General features: G+C 39.5%; 1 protein-coding gene across 1 annotated transcript in view; it reads right to left on the bottom strand.

The window, feature by feature from the left end:
• The window catches only part of THSD7B (thrombospondin type 1 domain containing 7B), a 271,641-nt gene that overhangs the window by 73,630 nt on the left and 178,267 nt on the right, over positions 1 to 19,744 (bottom strand). The window contains exon 15 of the mRNA XM_026089076.1: positions 8,531 to 8,709. Coding sequence (XP_025944861.1) covers positions 8,531 to 8,709 — 179 coding nt within the window. The remainder of the gene's footprint in view (positions 1 to 8,530; positions 8,710 to 19,744) is intronic.

Genomic DNA, 19,744 nt, shown 5'->3' with positions numbered 1-19,744 from the left:
TAGAATCTATTTCAGAAGAAATTTCTGCATTCACGTCTTCTCTCAGAGCAAACATGGCTATATAACCATCACGATAATACTTCAGAAACTAATTTTGTACACACAGAAATAATAAAAGAGAGTGAAGAAAAGGAAAACATGTTAAAATCTTCATCTAGCTTGCCAAAAGCAAGAAAAGTGATAGCTCTCTGCTTAATTCACTGTTTCTGAAGACTGAGTCACATATGACAAGATGTATAAAAAGCCAGGTAAGCTGTATTTTTTGCATCTTACCATATGAAAAGGTAAAGACATATCAACATTTTTTATTTTGAATATTCCTGGTTTTGTTCAAATTAAAACAGAACCTATGCACTTATTTTAACCATTATGCAGTATTTCCCTTCCACAATGACTGTGATTGTAAAACGGAGAACAAATTACCCTGAAAAAATTTTACAGGGAAGAAATAGGAAACTTTCTAAAAGAAGGAAGGGGGGAAAAAGCCCACAATGAAAGCTGCTGCCAAGGAATAGCTAAGGCATCAATCCTTTGCGCTCTTTTGCTCCTATGACAAAGACGAGGCAGAGTAAGTTCAGCCTCGGCGTTAGACGCTGTCACGCTGATTTATGACACCCGGTGGATGCTGGTCCTCCAATGTGACATATCGTCCACACGAGATTCAGCACAAACCAAACTTCTTTCCTTAAAAAATATTGCCTAAACCAATTTATCTTCTGTTCCTAAGGTGAAATGATAATACTCCGTCCACTGGGCAACCTGACCTCCTACAGCTGATTTTCCATTTAATTCCACTTCCGCTGCACAGAAATAAATAGGATAAAGCACTTTTGGTATGCTTCCTGCCTTTTACTATGTTTTCCAGTATGCTGCCATAGAAATGTTAATTCTGCTCTTCAGCAACAAAACCAGGAACCCCGTATCTGAATCAGAAACGATCAGCAAGACTTTTCAATTCAAGAGAGATTTAAATGTATCACTTTCTTGTACAACAACAAATTCTGTTTGGATACTCATTTTATTAAGAACGCCATACGGACTTTAGGAGGAAGAAAAACATAGTTTAACCAGTAAAGCACAAGGCTGCTAATTTTTGTGGATTTTAATGTAGAATTTTTCACAGTAATTCCTGGGAAGCGGATTGGCATAGTATATTTAACTTCTGTAAGTGCAAGCGTATTCTCAGAACCACAGAAAACAGCTTGACACCACATGCTAATATGCATTATTACTGCAGGGAGGTGTGAAAGAGCTATACAGAACAAAAAGCAAAGAATACTTTCCAAGATGTTGCTGAACTGCTCAATTTTTGCAAGGATAGAGCTTTTCATAAATGGTTGTTGTTAAAATATGTCTGTATAACACCTTTACTCAATAGAAAACTTGCATGAGAAATGAAAATGGAGTGTGGATAGCTAATGAAGCAGAATACAGCATTAATATATGTTGGGAATTACAGTGCACGATACAGATTATTGTCCTGAAGGACAACACAGGATACGGCTGTATCTATCTATCTGGAAACTGAAGTATCGCATGCTTCTTTCTGGAGACTTTTTAGACATTTTCTTCAGGAACACGGGATAGTACTCCGACTACACAGATTGGGCTTTGGTACTTTTGCACATTTAATTTTGCTGTTGTTGTTGTATTTGGTATTAAATTACTGTTTGGTATCAAAACTTTCAGCCATAGCAAGGAAATACTAAGAAAACTAGTGTTTTTTTCACTCTATTTTGAGACTTAAAATTGTCCCATATTATTGTAGTGGGCAAAAACACATATCATTTTAATGATATTGTAAAAATGCACTAAAATTAGAGGACAAACATGTTCTGTACTATAGTTTCTACTTTTACTCCGAGTGGGAGGAAAACAGATATTCTGAAGGTAAAGCTGAGAATAAGCATGGGATTTTTGTCTCCAGAAGTTAAGTGTCAATAGAGAGAGCTAGAGGAACACACAGGCGAACCGGGCCCTTGCACACCGTCTAAAGGAATCTCAGACTTCATGTTACTGATACACTAGCATACGACTGGGCTCAAAAATAAATTACTGGCATTTCAAATCAGTGAAAGCAAGAGATTTCATGAGTACCTTCAAAAAAGTTTAGTGACTTTTTTGACCATCAGAATTCTGTATTATAAAAAGAAGTGATTTAATCAGGAGCTATTTATAGCTAATACATTACTAACGACGTTCTTGAAGAACAGCTTCTGATATTGAAAGGGAAGGGACATGCAAAGACACCCAGGAATTGTATGTGAGCCTAATTCACCGACGGCAAGGAAACACATGGGGCTCACGCTTCTAACACAGGAACCCAACAGTTTCAAAGACGCTTCATATACACACACATGCACATAGGTGTGTGCGTGCGTGTGTGTCTATAAAATACGTTCATGCAAAGGAAAAGCATCACTATTACACCAAAATAAAGCATGAAAATAAATCCTTTTATGGTCAGACACACTCAAGAGAATAAATACTATTTTAATAAATTCATAGTCGGATAGGAGACAGAAAGATAAACAAAAGAGGTTGCAAATATTTTTTCCTCAGCAGGTATGGACTGGAATATAAGCTCAAGGAAGGAAAATGGGAGAAATGTAGCAGAGTTAGCTGTTGCTTCTCCAGAAACTTTATTGTGTATGAAATTATTGCTCTTTCTGAGGGCACTTACCTACCGAAATAAAAAAGGAGCCGTTTCGCTGCAGCGCCTTGAGATAAGGCATGCGATATTGCCCCGCTTTAGGCAGAGCTCTGAGGCAGTCTAAGGCTTGCAGGTTCAGTGTCCAGGTACTTGGGGATCACAGAAACGAGACTTGTGAGATGTGAGCCAAGAATTGCCTTGCGAGGCTGCCACTGAATGCGAATAAGTCTACATAATACCGTGCTATTTATCTAACATTTTTTGAGTAATTAAAGTGTGTAAGGCCCCGGAAACATCTTAATAAAAGGCTTTTCCTGAGCAGACCTTTCCTAACACAACCAATTAGAAAAAGGAGGAAAATAACCCGCACTCCTCCTCCTGACTCCGAGCCCAAGACCAGTTTTATTTGGCAAAAGATAGCAATTTCTACAATTAACATTAGTATTCAAGCCCATCCAATCTTTTACATTCTAACCGTGAGTTTTCAAAGCCTATAATTTTGTCTGATTTTTCACTTTTGAAATGAAATTTGACACATTCGGTGCTAATCAAAAAACCCTGTTTTCTCTGAAGCATGAGTAGAACTAAACCAGTTGTTTTCGATGAAAAGATTACCAGACATTCATGCATCTTCACGCTTGCTTCCAAGAGATCTGTTTTGTAAATGTACCACTCTCCTCCTTTCCCTTTTTTTAAATTTTGCATGAGATTTCAGGAAAAGGACTTTCAGCTGCAACATGTAAGGTGTCTGTATTTCTTATATTTTGATGCGTGTTGTCATTTTTAGAGTGAACATCTGAAAATGTTATTAAGAATAAAATGTTTATTTTAAAGGAGGCGGTGAGTCTAAATTTCAAATACCTTAGATTTTCTCCTGCTCTGCCTGCCTTTACAAATACTCTCAAGTCTTTAAAAATATGTGCTTAAATATATACAGTATATATGAAGGGAATAAACTATTTGCTGTGATATTTGTCCTTTATCAGGACTGGGTTAGAGAGAGAGGGGGAGGGAGGAGAAGGAGGGAAAATCTTGACAAGAATATATATTAGAGCAATCAATAAAAAGATAATCCTTGGAATTCATGAGTCTTTAAAATAAGATGCATTTTTCTTGTAGTAATCCCAAAAACCTATAAAAGAATATTCATGCAATAAAAACCCTTTAACTCATATTTAACCTTTCATCATGTAGAACTACATATTAAATAGCTTAGCAGCTGCATGCTGTGTAACTGCATTTAAATAAGAGCAGAAAGAGAAAAATGTAAATGCTACCCCTCTTTTAACATGCACTGCACAGCCAAGAACATCTGCCAGCTGGCCCCATAATCCAATCGGCTGCGCAGGAGCAATCACACCCTCAGCTAAGCGCTCCTCAGCTTCCACATACGATGCCCATTTTCTTTAAAAGAGGCGGCAAAAATGTAGTTAGCGCTAACTCTTAAACAGTTTGCACACAGAGGTACAGGACAAAAGTATTTCAACATACTGCATGGAATCGGGGTTGAAATACTGTAATTTTCCCCCCAAATAATGTAATTCACCTTTCATGGGGAAATAATATAAAGAAAGGTAAAGGCTAGGGTGGCTATATCAAAGTGAATGATTGTATTAGAATACCACATGCATACTACCCAGGCAAACTGTTCCTACAATTAAAAATTGTAATAAAAATCTGGCAGGGCTCAACATACTCCACTGACATTATAATGAGAAGAAGAACTATATCAGAGCAGAATTAATTCTCCTGAGCTCACTTCTCGCATCTGCTGCACAGTGGCTGGACTGTGCGAGTCCAGCGGGCAGGATGGCATTCAGGCATGGGAAAGGGGGCTTCGAAGCACGCCGGCCCTTAGGGAAAGGCGAGCCCTCGGCTCAGCCCACTCGTCTTGGGCAATTCCTCCATGGAATATCGTGCAGTAATAGGACGTGTTATTATCACAGTATAAAACTAAATTTATGCTAAAAAGTCCTGTCCTGAATACACAAGAAAACTGCACTGCACTGATTAAACTAATTCTAGGAAGAGAGTCTTTTATGATACAGTTTATGCGATTCAGATTATTTATATTGGTCAAATAAATGGTTTTGCTCATGTAATTTGCCTCTCTCACCAAAGCAGCAGCTATATTAAAGTACCTGTATTGGCAGGCCCTGGAAATGAGGGGAAGTGGTAAGAGAGAATTGCTGCAATACTATTTCAAGTTCTGCCCTCTGTACCTACATTTATGTCAAATATCTGAAAGGCATCCAGAAAAGAGATGTAGGAGCTTAGAAAACACCCTTCAAAAAGAGAGTTAAAGGATGATTTGACTTAATGAGAAAAAGACACAAAGTGACTGCAGGCTCTAATTATAATGACTGGATAACGGACAGTTCTCCAAAGTAAATGATTAAGTTATAACAAGACCCAAGTTACAACCAGATTGAGTTATACAAGTATTGGAGAAATAATATGGAAATAATAAGGTATCTACGGGGTCCTAGGAGCTTATTCTTGGTTCTAATCTTTATCAGCTACATAAAACACAATATAACACAGAAGCCAGCAAAAAATAATCTTAGCACCAAGGTGATTTAGTTTTCTCATGTTTGAAATCAAACAAAAGTGAGTGTTGCATTGCATGTATTTAACTCAGATTATGAGACTATATAAAAAATAATTAGGATGTCATATATTAACATATAATGAATTCTATAGAGTTTTGCTCAAGGATTTAAACACTGCCCAGACCAGAGGAAAAAAACGACCGTCTGCCTTGCAGTGGATTAATGGTATGTGTCCAGCTTAGCTCAACATCAGAGTGATCAGCTAATTTGGTTCACCACCCAGGCAGGCAGCTCCTGTACCTTGCAATGCCTAAGGACCTCAGTGTTTCGAAACCAGTATCGAAGTCGAAGTCCAGTGGGCGCAGAGCAAAACTCCTCCCTAACTGCACACAGGATTAAGCAGAGTACGGGGAGGCGAAGAAGAGAAACACACACGCACACATATACATACACAGTGACAGTAACTGGAAACACTTTCTTCCAGTGACTGGATCTAGGGCCAAATCCCTATTAACTTCAGTGGCACAAGGATTTCTTCCCAAGGTTTTCCTTTTATGTGGACAAAGCGGGATGGGGGAACAAGAGGGGAGCAGGGAACAGGACGTGTCTGAAGACCTGCTCCTGCTCCCCACAAGCTGCTTGATCTGTTCCTGCACTTGCTGTGTAAAGTCCAATGTGAGAAGATCACAGCAAATTAGCACAATGATTTCTTCTTATCCTAAAAGCTCTGAAGCATACAGGATTCAATCCAATCCTATAAATCTAAATTGGAAAAAGGCAATCTATTTTGTGACAAAACAGCTAGAAATAGCTTCTACCCTAAAAAAAAAAAAAAAATCCCCCAAACCAGGCCTTAATGCAATTCTAAGGTGTCACTACTAGAGCACACAATAGCAAGCCCTCTAATGAATTCAATAGTGTTGAACCTTGTGTTCCTGGAAAAGAGGCAAAAAGCACCAAGCACATTTATATTAATAACAGCCATGGCGTTTTGCAAGGACTGTGCACCAATAAACCTTACAAAGAAGTAATTTCCAGCATTAAACAATTTCTTTCCTTTAATATCTTCTGAAAGGGTTTTGAAATTAGCAAATAAAATATGTGTGGGAATAGGCAAAACTTTATAGCAGTAAGTTTACTTTTAATAGAAGTGGTCTGCTGTGTCTATGGGTAACAAACCCCAGTATCTTTTCATTACAAAGGAGCTTATTGTTACCATAGGACTTACTGTGGGATTTCAGTTGGCTTCTTTGGTGATCTGCCTGATCTATTAGGAAGAGCGCTGAGGTATGGACAACATACACTTTACTGCAGTTTTATATTTTCTTGGTCCCTGCTGCTTCTAAGTTAGGCTACTGCCTACGAATTTCGAATAGTAATAAGCAATAAAAAGAATTTAACAAGTTTCTCACAGGAAAAAAAATTAACTGCGAGGAAAATGAAGCAAGTTCAGAATCAGGTGTTGGATGTGGTCCTGCATCCCTGGACGCGACTGCTGCATAGCAGTTGCAAGGTAAATAACTGGTGCTGCCAGCTTGAACACCTGCAAGCCATTACACTAATCTCTGTATGACTACTATTAAAGACCTTTTATATATATTCTACAACATATTTTCCTATATATATTCAAAATATATATATATATATATGAAGTCCCTTGTGCATGACATTTGCTGTCTTATTATCAACTAATTTTGATAGTTGAATTGGCAAAAAAGAATAGGCAAAACTAAACAGTACTTCATCAATGTTAATTAGTGTGCAGAATTAACCAGTAAACGTAGAAAATCACTGCTAGTTTTGTAGAAATACATATAGGATTATCCAAATACATGTTGATTTTTTTCTTTAGAGTAACAATTTAGAGATTATTTTCCTCTGATGAGATACTTCAATATTGAATATACAGCAATTAATGTTGGAGGGAATATGTGCATGGTGCTATTTTAGTCAATGCATATATAATGAGTGTTCTTGCAGCAACCACAGTCTCAGAGAGAGATAAAGATTTTTAAAATATCCCAAGACATCTGAGTTTTCAGACATTTATACTCCATTGAGAGGGGATTATTTGTCTGGGGTTCCTGTGCTCTGGGAGAGAAAAAAAATCTCTCTTAGATAAGAAATAGAGTGTTTCAGGTCAAATTTTGCTGTTACACAAGCATCTTCTTCTCAGTCCTCAAGAAGTTCTAGGACAGCCTACAAAATCCTTTCCTACAAAGGGAGGTCCCAGAGATCACTTGTGCTGAAGAATAAAACAGGCAATTAAATCCCGCAAACCCAGTTTGCCAAGAAAATATATTCTAACTCCAGCCTCTAACGCTCAAATTTTGACCATACAAACAAAGGATGAGTCGGAAAGAAACATCATGGTCCAAACAGAACACTTAAGCAGTACTTGGATGACAAATGCTCTGAATCAATGTCCTTTTATCGTAGCTTTGTATAATACATGGGAAATGAACATCTAGTCAGGACAGGGTTGAGATTTTACACGGCAATAATAAAAACCAGCAAGGACGGCTCATAGGAAGGACTGATTTAAGTAACAGGGAAAGTATGGTCTACGGACATTAGACTGAAGGGATATGACACTCAGAGGAGCAACGGATGTGCTTCGCTTCCACTTCAGGCTTTCATCCAGACACAGGTTTCTAGTGTAATTTATAAACAGTTTGTGTGGGCCACACCGACAACTGCACCTACTAACAGAGACACAGAATAATTTCATAGCAGTACTGAAAGATTTGGGTTTTTTTTTTTTTTCCTGGAACAAATGAAAAGAGGCATTGTTATAACATTCTGGTAATATATTATGTAGAAAACATCCCTTCTTTGTACAACATTACCAAATTTTCTGGAAAAATGCTGTAGTCCTTATTTTCTGTTATGGGAATTTCTATCTGAAATAGGTTAATTTCATATGCACATGCATTTGTATTAACATACACTGAAAAACTGTCTTGCAGTTACGCAATAGTAACTCTGACAGTTATCAAGACTTCAAAAAATTTCAAGCAGTAAGATATAACTGTATCTTTTAAAATACTCACAAAAATCTAAAGGACACCACATCTTTAAAGTATCAAAACAGACATAATCAAAACATTTAAATCAGATCATACTAAGGTATCTGAACAGACACGGAAAACTTCAAATGATAACTGTAACTTTCTCTTGGAAGAATAACAAAATTAAATTTCATGAGCTACTTTCATAATTATTCTCGTATTTTTAATTTCTTCACCAGCACAGGACCTTGTGATTACAACTAAAAGCACAACAACCACCGTGAGCTTTCTCCCGGCTATTTAACGCAGCTCACCTGATTCTTGAGGTCCAGTTTTGGGCAGGGACGACCTCCATTGTACGGCTTCTCTTTGAGCCACCGGGAGCGGATTCTCACTCCCATTCCACAGGACGAGCTGCAAGGGGCCCAGCTAGACCAATCACTCAACTTGCAATCAAACGGACACGGAACCGTGCAAGATTCTTCAATGTAACCTAAACCAAAAATTGAAGAAAGATGTTTTAATCAAAGCCACCTCTATCCTCTAATGTCTCACTGCAATGTGTATAATCAACATACAGAGATAACTTTTTCAAGAAAAAATAAGATCTTGTGGTCTTACAATGCTTTCTTGACACAAGATGATGATATGTGATTGAAACTAATTTCTTATTGGTTTAGTCCAATGATCTTTACGAAGGGCATCATAAAACCAATGTAAAGGACACACTGACAAAAGTAACTGCTGTGAAACTGGTGAAATTACCACTAGGTGGTAATTATTGTCCCTACAAGAATTTGTCCATAATAAAATCTGTTGGCAGGTTACACTGACGGTCTCAGCAGGGAACGGAGGAGCCTGGTCGCAGCAAGGGCCTTCACCTCCCAGAGGAGCATGAGCCACTCCCAGCGCAGCAAAAGCGTGCTGGACTTGCACCCTTTACCCAAGCCAGAGAAAAAGGCACCTGGGAGGAGAAAAGATTTGAATGGAAATAACTCCCAGCTGCGCCCAGGCGAAGGCTGGGAACGATGGCTCGCACCCTACTGCATTAACACCCAACAGGGCATCCCAGGGTGAAAGAAGAATTCCTCCATACAGGCACGTCCTCACCAGCAAGTTTGGGAATGGGCACGGGGAAGAGAGATCTTCCATAGCCCAGCATTGGCCATTAAGCTTCCCACATGCAGAAAGGTAGAGGAGAGGGTGCCCCAAACACTCAGGGTCGCAAGGGAATTACTAATATTGAATTACTAATATGGTCAACAGTGTGCAACAGTTCCTATACATTCCTACTTACTATGCTATGTTCATTCTCCTTGAGTTTCTATTACCTGGTTGTCATGTCCGTATGTACTATTTTGATTTAAACAAAAAAGAGATTTCACGTTAGACTATGAAAGTCACTGGCTGCTAAGATCAGCCTTTATTACAAAAGGCTTAGGCCCTCTGACAGCTCTGATAATTATGGTCATGGAAATAACTGGATTTCATCCCTACCAAATTTCTGATATTTCTCATTTTTATGCCCCTTCTTTCCAGTTGGTTTTCATCCCACTTGCACTCCTCTGTATATTCCTTACCTACAGAATACCAAACTAGCTAATTCCATTATGCTATTAAGAAGGATTTCCCCACACACAGCCAGGAAGGACAAGAAGCAGCTTCCTTCCCAAACCCACTGACAGCAGCCCTGGACGGTCGGGAAGCACCAAAGCCAAGGCACAGAAATTAATCTGGCCCGCAGCTGATCTTACTAACTCTGCAGTGTCCTAACTAGCTGCCTACGCAGGACCAGGACTGTGCTACACCCCAAACACTGAGCCGAAGCAGCAGCACGCTGCCTCCTTCCCGGCCTGGGCTGCACGCTGAAGGCATTTTCAGGAAAGCTTTCAGACTTATTTAGGCATTTTCCCCCAGGAAACTATCCTCCCTCCTCCTGCAAGTATAACAAATAATGAAGTTGGTTTTGTGAACAGTGACTTAAAAAAAACGCCAGAAACAACAGCAGTTCCTCCTTCTGTTACATGATGCTCTTTTTCTTCCCCTCCTTTGCTTTGTGCCAGGATTTGGTTACCTTTTCTTTTACAGCAGCCACCAAGGAGTCTGACAGCTGCAGTAATTTTTCCACAGTAACGCATGCTGTAACTCTTCCCTAAAGTTGTATAACTAACCCTGCACAGTGTGCTCTGTTTTACTTTGCTACCTCATATTTCTCCGGGTTGAGCTGCCTTTTCATCTGCAGCTCTAAAGCCACTGGAATTAGATAACTTAGTTATTTCCTACCCAGTCCACTATGGTGGTGTTTATGCTTCTTGAGATATTTCAACTGTGTATCTTTTGTATTCTTATCTAAATGAGATTATACACGTGCACACCCATATACACATATTTCCAAAATAGACTCACATTTTCCAAAATGAAACTTTCAACATCCCACTAATATTCTATTCCAACTGCTTAGGTTGCCACTCAAAGCAATTCACAATACATTATGATAAGTAAAAGAAGTTTTCTCATGATAGATTTATGAGAAGCATTTCTCAGGCAGTTCTCCAAAGAGTTCTGTTCCACCACCATATGAAATATCATTTTTCCTTGGGCTGTGTGACAGCCTAGGTAATTAACTCTCAACAGAAACAAAGAAAGCGCCTTGTTTCAAAGTAGGATTAGACAGAGGGGTTATCAACTTATCAGCAAAGGCAAAATGGGCTAAGCCTTTTGGCAGTTCAAGACCTACATCTCTAATAAAAAAGAAATATAAGAAAGAAGAAATGTAAGAAAGAAGAAGGAACAGTTATAATAAACTGCAGAGAAGTTTATAAAAAAACTGAAGAGAGTTGTTCTACTTCATCCCAGGGAAGTGCTGTGGAGATCCCTCAGCAAACCGCTGAATTTCTGCAGACTTCCTGGTGCTGAGAGGCCAACTTATTATATTTTGAGTTTCCTCACTCATATTTATAAATTATATTATTTATAAATAAATAATGGCCAGCTAATAGAGCAATAAATTACATTACCATCCAGAAGAAAGCAGTTCTCTATACTGAACAATGCTACAGAATCAAAATGGGAAGATAACTTTCTTTCAAGCTCTTCTTACAAGCTGCCATTATTTGCTCCATTAACCACTTGAGGTTAATCCTGTGCTGAGAACCCCACAATCAAAGATTCAATAAAAAATTTCCTGCAAAAAATCTTTATGTGACAAATCATCTTTGCTCAAATGTGTAACATCTTTATGGATATTAGGCGAATCTAGTAAATAACGTTGTACTCAGCTGGTTCCCAACCCTTCCACTGCCTGTGAGAACAGGACTTTTTGTTTTTCTCTGCAGGAGCCAAGCAGCGTTTGTCAGTGTCAGCCAGTGGGTGGAAAAGAGTCCAGTTTGGATATCCACAGTAATCCCAGTACTGGCATTCCTACGAAACTTTTTAACATTGGCATGATGCATAATATAAGAAAAAAAAATAACAAGGAAGATATGCTGTTAAAACCATCTATTAATAAAGAATCCTACATTCAGGCTATTATTGGAAGAAACAACAATAAAACACAGTAACTAGCCAAAACCAGAGAAATATCATTGACCAAAACAAAACAGGAATAAAGAAAAGAGCATAAATGTATTAGTTATTTCCACTCAACTTGGTGAGACTAACTCGAGCCTGGGTTTTGTCCGTGTCCTCCTTAGACAGCTCACTCATCCATCCCATCCCTCTTTTCCTCTCCTCTGCAGAACCTGGTACCAAAACTTCTGGTGAGGTGCCACAGCCTTCCATGGAAAAAGACCTCCTCCTTTCCCCAAACCTGCTCAGCCTGTTTTCTATATGGTGTTATGTTAATTCTTGAAGCCTCCTTTAACATCTTTTTTTATTCCTCAAAATCTCAAATACTGTTAAACCAAAGCTCATCTATTTCAGAAACAATACATGGGAAAATCTCTGTACTACTTGAATCAACAGCAAGTTCTTGAAGGTCACCGAGCTACAGCTGTGAACACAGATGTTATGTGAGGTAGCCACAGGAACACCAATGCATGGGATATTTAAGTTGGCACTTTCAATCATACTACAGGGAATAGTCCTGAGCTGGCAGTAAAAAAATGAACCAGATGATCAAGTAAGATTTTTGCATGTGTAAATGCAATTGTTTTACGACTGAGACATTGTCAAAATAATGGGATGAACAAATGCATTTACCTAGGCTGCACAGCAAATTTCACTATTATTTATTCATTAAGAACAGACAACGTCCTTGTTGCTCTACAAGCCACAAATGGAGTCTCTTCCTTATGGCGTCTATAATGAACAAAGCACCCACAGAATATACCAGCTGTACCGGGAAGGCTCATATACATGATGTAACAACTGATATTCTGATCTTATTTCTTCTGTGCAACACAGAGAGGAGGCTTTAGAAAGCAGCTGAACAACGTGAGGGTGACGGTTTGGTGGGTGTCCGAGGTGCAGGGCTCAGAGGCAGGTAGCAGAGAGCATGAAGAAACACCTATGGACCGAGGACTGAATGCAGCGCTGGTGGAGATTTTGGCAGTAGCCCAGTTTCTTTGCCATCTACATGAGGCGCAGTACGTAGCAGGCCTGGCAAAGCCAACGAGGGGCTACAGCGTCCCTCTGCGTCCCCCTGCATATTCACCAAGGGATCGTGGTGGGAGAAGCAGACCATTAATAGGCTTACAACCTAATGTAAGACATTGACACCCACCCGACTGTTGCGCTTCCAAATGGCAAATCTGCGAGGGTGTGAGGTCTGCACAGCGTTAAACAAACATGCCGAAAGGATTCCAAGCGGCTGACTTAAAAGCGATTTGAAAAAGGAAACAGATGCACTTCTAATTGAATTGGCTTTAAACTCATTTGTAGCCACTCTAGCATATTTCATCATTTCAATTAACCAACTTCCAGCAGCTCTACTCTTGTTTGTAACCCTTGAGGTGCTTCATGCAATTCAAGGTCATAAATAAGAAAGGAACAATTCTGCGTGTTACTCCAACTGCCACTGGTAATAAGACAACTAATTTCCCTCAGAGTCCATAGGATAAAAGAGGTCCCCCTTAAACAAACAAACAAGGGAGCACCAGAGCCGACACTGCCATTGAAGAGCTGTTTCTTAATTACACAGACCAAAGGTAGGGAAAAAAAAAAGACTGATTCATTTCGCAATTAAAATTCACATTCATTTGGTAGCTGAATGTGAAGTACGTAGAGCAACACCAGTAAATCTGTGCAGTCCTGGAAGTCTACCAGCTCAGACCTCATTGCTGAGCCCCAGTGGACCACGCCGTGCGGGGGTCACAGTGCTCCGCTGACAGCTCTGGGATCTCCTGCGAAACAAACCCCACGGTTACTTCCAGTGCCTCGGCGTCACGCACAGACTGAGTACGCCTTCAGCAAATGGGCTGCCTCCACCGTGGGCCACCACATGGCCATTAGCATTACAAGGTGGGCACCTCCTTCTGAGGTCTTCTGAGGCTCTTTCAAGGGTGTACACTATGAATTGAAGTAACCTAAGTAAAATCCGGGAGTCTTAAAGTTGCTAACAATATCAGCTGCATCTGAAAAGAAACCAGTATTGCCACAGAATAAACATTTACTCCTTTTTTTTTTTCTAATATGCAATGATTTGAGATGCTTTATGCATTATTAGTTTGCCAGCTGGGAAACTTATGAGATAATATAATGAATATACTTAATAAACACCAACCAAAAAACCCAGCAAAAATACCTTCTACATCAAATATTTTGCAAAGCTCAAAAAATGGACCACCTTAGCTAATCTATTCCTGCTTGCTTTTGCTCTCCTTCTGTTGTAGGAGACTCATTAGAGATTCTAAATAGACCAGAGAGTACTTGTAAAAAATGCTGGTAAGTTTAACTCGTCATTATTGTTAATGAAATTCATCCAAAGGTTGCTTTTATTGTTCAATTTCACAGCCTTTATAAATCCTGACAAGGCAGTTAGGTTGATGCTGACTTTGCATTATGATTCCTAATTTCTTTTAATTTTGCATCATGGTTTTCTTCCTTAAAGAGATTGCAAGCTTACACCTAATGTTGGCTTAAATGCAAACCATGATAGTTGATAGATTTAATCTTTTAACTAAACACTAAAATTTCCATTAACCAGCACATTCCATGTAATATATTGTGAAACAAACTGAGAGCTCTTCTGGAGAAGAGAGACTCTTCTGAGACTATAGGACTTTACACCGTACTTTCTTCTCATCTGGAGCTTCTCATGTGAACAGCAAGAGATCCACCACACGAATCTGTCTAGAATCCAATTCCCAATGCAGCTCTGGAAATCATTCCCCTTCTCTGGGAGGTCCTTCCCCATGTGAATGGATGGCCCAGCTGCTTGCAGGGCCTGACGTATTAAGAAAGTCTGTGCCAGCTTTCATTCACCAGGCTATAATCCTAGGGCATTATCCTGGTACATGGTCTTCACTGGACCTGCCAGCCACAAGTGACCACCTCTGCTCTAGAGGACAAACCCATGGTGAAATCACAGCAGCTCCTCCACTGAACATTTTTAAGTAATCCTTCCTTACTCAAATACAAAAAATCATCTTCTGGGATCAATGTCAGTTAGGATAGGAGCTCAGCTGTGCTTTCTTATATATTTTGCTGCTCATCACTCTACAACTGGGAGAATCATCCCTTTTGTCCAAACAAAATTGAGCAGTTATTATTTTCTTTATCTGTATCTTCATCCTCTGAATATTAGGAAAGAAAGTCATTCTACTGCACTTTATTATGGTTGTACTCTTTCTATTTATAAATTGTTTAGCCTAAACACTCTTACAGGCTACTCAATCCACAGCAAAGCAGATATTTAAAAAAAGAACTGAGATAATCCTTGTTTATTATTATTATATTTATATAATAAAACAAGGCTTCTGCAACATATCGTGAGAACAAAATTAAATTGTCCACAGAACATCAAATTCCCTTCTTTCTCACACATCAGACTTCTCTCAAAGGCCCAGTTCCACAGTAGCTGCAAAAATAGATGTACTGTGCAGCATGTTCTGAGCATCAATATAGATTTGGGCTATTTGGACCACATGGAAAGTATCTTCCAGAGCCAAGAGTTCATCACTGGGAGAAAACTGCTGCCAAATGGCAACCAAAAATACCTCCTTCACCAGTAAATCATACATGGCTTGAAAGTCAATGGTTTCAGGCTCTGCTGGAGCACACTCAGAAACTCAATTTCAGAGCTTGGGGCCCTCCACTGAGAATATCTTTCTGCCAGTTTCTGAGCATACAAAGTTAGGCGTTGTCAACACAACATGTCAGCTCATTTCAGCTGCCAAGTTATGACCGGAGACATGGACAAGCCACATTTGGATGACTTTGACTTAACTCGGACAATAATTGCATGGTTTCCTTTTCACAGAATAGGAAGTGCTGATGCAGTCCCTTGTATCCTGATAATTAGCAAATATTTTGGACTATGATACTGCTACTACATCAGACAAAAGCTACCACATGACTTTGCAAAAGAAAAGGAAAGCAATCAAAACAATTAGATTTACATGCAGTAAATACAAGCAAGGAGGTTCATAAGAATGTGAACAAAAGCTTACTTTTTTTTTAAACAGAAAAAATGACTATAAGGAAAGATACCCTGCTGGACTGGCAGTCATAAATGCTTCAGATACTTCACTAGTCTTTGGTTCTTGGGCTTAATCTTAATGACTAGCATAAAACACCTCAGGTGTTTTTATATTTTATGAACTTCGTATTTCATTCTTGTTAAGATTTTAAGCAGTCTCAGTGCACTAAAGCAGCAGAAGCAGAAATGGCTAGGGCTTGATGGCTCAAAATCAGGCAAAAGGAATGAATTCTCTCTCCCTGGGTTGTCTTCATGTTCCTAGGACTTTAATTTACAAATGTGAGATATATTAACGACCACAAGGTCCTCTATTTAAGAACAGGTCACCCAGCCACCGAAAAGGCATTGAAGAGCTTCAGTGGCAGCACGGCCTTCTGCAGCTTCCCCTTCCTGCTTTCACAGGCGGCAAATACCCTCCTGTGACACGGTGACCTCGCAGATCAATACATTTAAATCGATACACCGCCCTAATTCCTTCTTGTCTCGTTGATGCTAAATGAGAAACCCAAGTACATACTTTAATTATACTCACACTATTTTAAGATGCCACTAACCATTAACAACATTAGGAAAATTTGCAAGGGCTTTTCTGAGTGTCACAGACAGCTACCAAGAGATCCGGCGCTGAGGTTGATTTGGAGGAGGGTTTTTAGCATGATGTCTAGCCTGCGCTGATAAGGAGTTTCCCTAGGTCACCTTGCTACAGAGGCAGGCATATAAAGGTATCTGACTTCCTTAAATAAAGATGCACTTTAAAAGATATCCAATGGCGACACAGTGTTTCAAGAAAGGGAACAGTCTTCCTGATTTTCCACCACTTAGACACGGGCACAGGGAGAACAGCAGAGCTCATTCAGATGATGAAAAACACTCACCCAGAAGCAGGTCATTTCTGCGATGTAGCCAGGCCCCAGCAGAGAGTGTTGATGACTTCCTCACAGATTTTTGTTTCACTTTTGCAGCATGATTTTGAGCACTGTGGTTGCATAGTTCAATTTCTTCTCCTGGAGACTTTCCTGGCCAGTAAATTCAGACCGAGGCCAAAAGAGATACAATCGTGTTAACTGCTATGGTTTTTGATGGTTGCTCTCCCATGTTACCAAGCATTAATGAGATCCAAGATTTCATGGAGGGAATCTCTGTCTTTAGCGAGGGAGATCAGAAGTGTTGCAAACTAAGCTCTTAGAGATTTCATTTACATCCTCCTCACTTACAAAACAGGGAGAAGAGGGAGATTTCCAAGTACATCTCAGACCCAGGAACAGACTAAGGTAGGATAAATTCTCAGTTACTCATCAATACAATTTTGAGAATCCTTAAAGCAAATTGGACTGAAGTTTAATTGTGTCTATTTTTCCTAATTCAGGCTCCTTTCTTCAAACCTTACAAATTCAGATGGTGTTATGTTTCTAAGTTGGTCGCTCAGACTCCTTGATCAGGCAGACTATATAAAGCATCTTAAAAGATATCTTCTACTCATCCATCTCTTCCTTTCATGCTGATTTTGTTGTTGTGTGCAGTGCACCAGCAAACTCTTTACTGCTCATTTTATTCAGACACTGGCCCACATGCAAAAAGTTGAATTCTTATTTTTGTAGGACTCTTGTTCCACACATGCAGAAACAGACGACTTTGCTTTGAAAGAGCTTCAGGATATGTCAGACATGAAATCCCTTAACACTATGTGGAACCAACCAAAACGCCTGCTAGTCCAGCTGGCACAGGGCTCCTCACCATGGTGAAGACACAAAACTGTGACTTTCCATTTAAAAAACACCGATTTGCCATCCATTTATTTACCTGAGAGTCCTGTTCATCAGAGTCATATAGGAGGCAATCACATTAAAAAGACTCAAAAAAAACATGCAAGACCTGAGAGGAATCCTGGGAATTCCCAGTAGTATATGTCATTTTCCGCTACAGTAACATATCTCTTGAAGGAATCATGATGTTATCCATCAGCAGAAAAAGCAGACACCTTAACACTTGCATCCACAACTCATTCAAATGAAAAAAAAAAAAAAAAAAGTATTTCCTCATCATTCCAGTATAACACACTAAATGGAATGACACATAGGAGGGAGCAATGTTAATTCTGAATCTATCTTAGTATGATAACATTTTATTAGAACATTGCTTTATATTAGGCCATATTTATAATAAATGAGTTATTAAGGATTTAGAGACTGGCCACATTTCAAAAAGATACTCTTCTTGTAGCCTATTGCAGGAACCATAGTAGTAGACTGCCCAACGTGTTAACTTGCTACCAGAGCTCTCCTAAACCTCTCATAGACTATTTCCACCCTGAGTTACTATTTCTAAGCCAAAAATGTTCCTGACTCCCATTGAAGGGCTTAAATCAACCTGTCAAAACCAGAGAAAAACTAACAGAGTCTAATAAGAGAAACAAAGGGCACGGACATGAGCCAAGGCGGTTTGGTAAGTGAAGGCTCACAGTGCATCGGCTGCTCTGCACACCCGCCCCCACGAGGGTCATGTTCCCCCCCATCTCTATCAAATAAGGGGGACAAGCACACAGCCAGGACATACTCTGAGAGTCCGCAGCCTTATTCACCTTAGAGCAAGCTGTCGTGCCAAGGAGTAGCAATCAGAATTCAGGATCCTGGAAAAAGTCATACTGAAACATCAAAAAGCCAATTTGGAGGTTAGTAAAAAGTCATTCCTTCTCACAGCCCGGCACTGTCGCCTGTTCAAAAGGGTCACTTTACAGAATGCAGCAAAACACATGCAAGAAAGACAGAAGAAAAGATATGCTATAAAGATTTATATTTAGAGTCGAGGAACACCAACATACATCATTATGATTAAACGTGGCACCTACAGAGGATGCTGATCGTATAGCTAATCTTTTATATATTTTCTTGAAAGATGCATGCTTGCTCTCTGTAAGAAGATAAAGATCTGGCGAATGTGCATTCCTGTGTATTAATGCCTCCAGGGAAGTCTTAGCTTGTTTTAAATAAGCTTCTTTGATAACCAGTTTGACCCATTTAGAAATAAGGCTCTTTGATGGCTTTTTACCTTTGATTGTTTTGCCAGAGAAAACACAGAAAACAGCAATGTCTGAACAGTCATTTTCTGATCCAATTTCATTTCAGAATTCTTTTAACATCCAGGAGATAAGAACTATAGTCAAATTTTCATACGGTGAGTAGACTTTGGAAGAAAGGGAAGGAAAAGGTAGAAAAAAAAGGGTTCTTTAAGCACTGTTAGGAGAGCAATATGTAAAAACCCTGTAGCCAAACAAGAAATAGAGGGAAGATCCTTTAAAAGCTCTAGCTCTGCTTATAACTTCATGGGCAACCACAGCTGTAATTAAGAGTGTCACTTTGCACTCAAGGAAATGCATAGAAATGTCTGAGAGGTCCAGAGGAGAACTCGGCTGGGATTTCAGGGCTAAATTTAGAAGTTATTAGCTATGAGATAGCGGACAAGTGGTCACCAGTGACAGCAGCTTCGAGGAATCCTGAAGCGGGGCCCCAAGGGCCGAACAGGCCTGTCCCGCATCTGGAAATGTGTCCCAGCAGCCTGTGATCCGAAGCCAGCCTTGATTCTCTCTCAGGGTGAGCAGACTGGCAGAAAAGAGCAAGCCCTGGTGCACAAAAAGGTGAATTTTCAGCAGGAACTTTTTCCTCCAAAAGTCTTTTAAAGGCTTTGTTCTCATAAATACTAGAGTCATTCATATTTATACGCGTGGATGTGCATGGGGAGGTGCTAGCAATGAGAGTTTGGTATATTTTTAACTGTAGTTTTGTCCCATAATATTCCTATAGCTTATTTATAATAAATAGGTCATCGAGAGAAATCCCACAGACAGACACAGAAGAAACCACAGAGAGAAACAGAAGGTTCATAATATTTAAAT

Source organism: Apteryx rowi, unplaced genomic scaffold (genome assembly GCF_003343035.1).
Source record: "Apteryx rowi isolate R43461 unplaced genomic scaffold, aptRow1 scaffold_8, whole genome shotgun sequence".
In the NCBI taxonomy this organism is placed as follows: Eukaryota; Metazoa; Chordata; class Aves; order Apterygiformes; family Apterygidae; genus Apteryx; species Apteryx rowi.
Note: the sequence above shows the minus strand (reverse complement) of the source record. Positions and strands in the feature narration are given on the sequence as shown.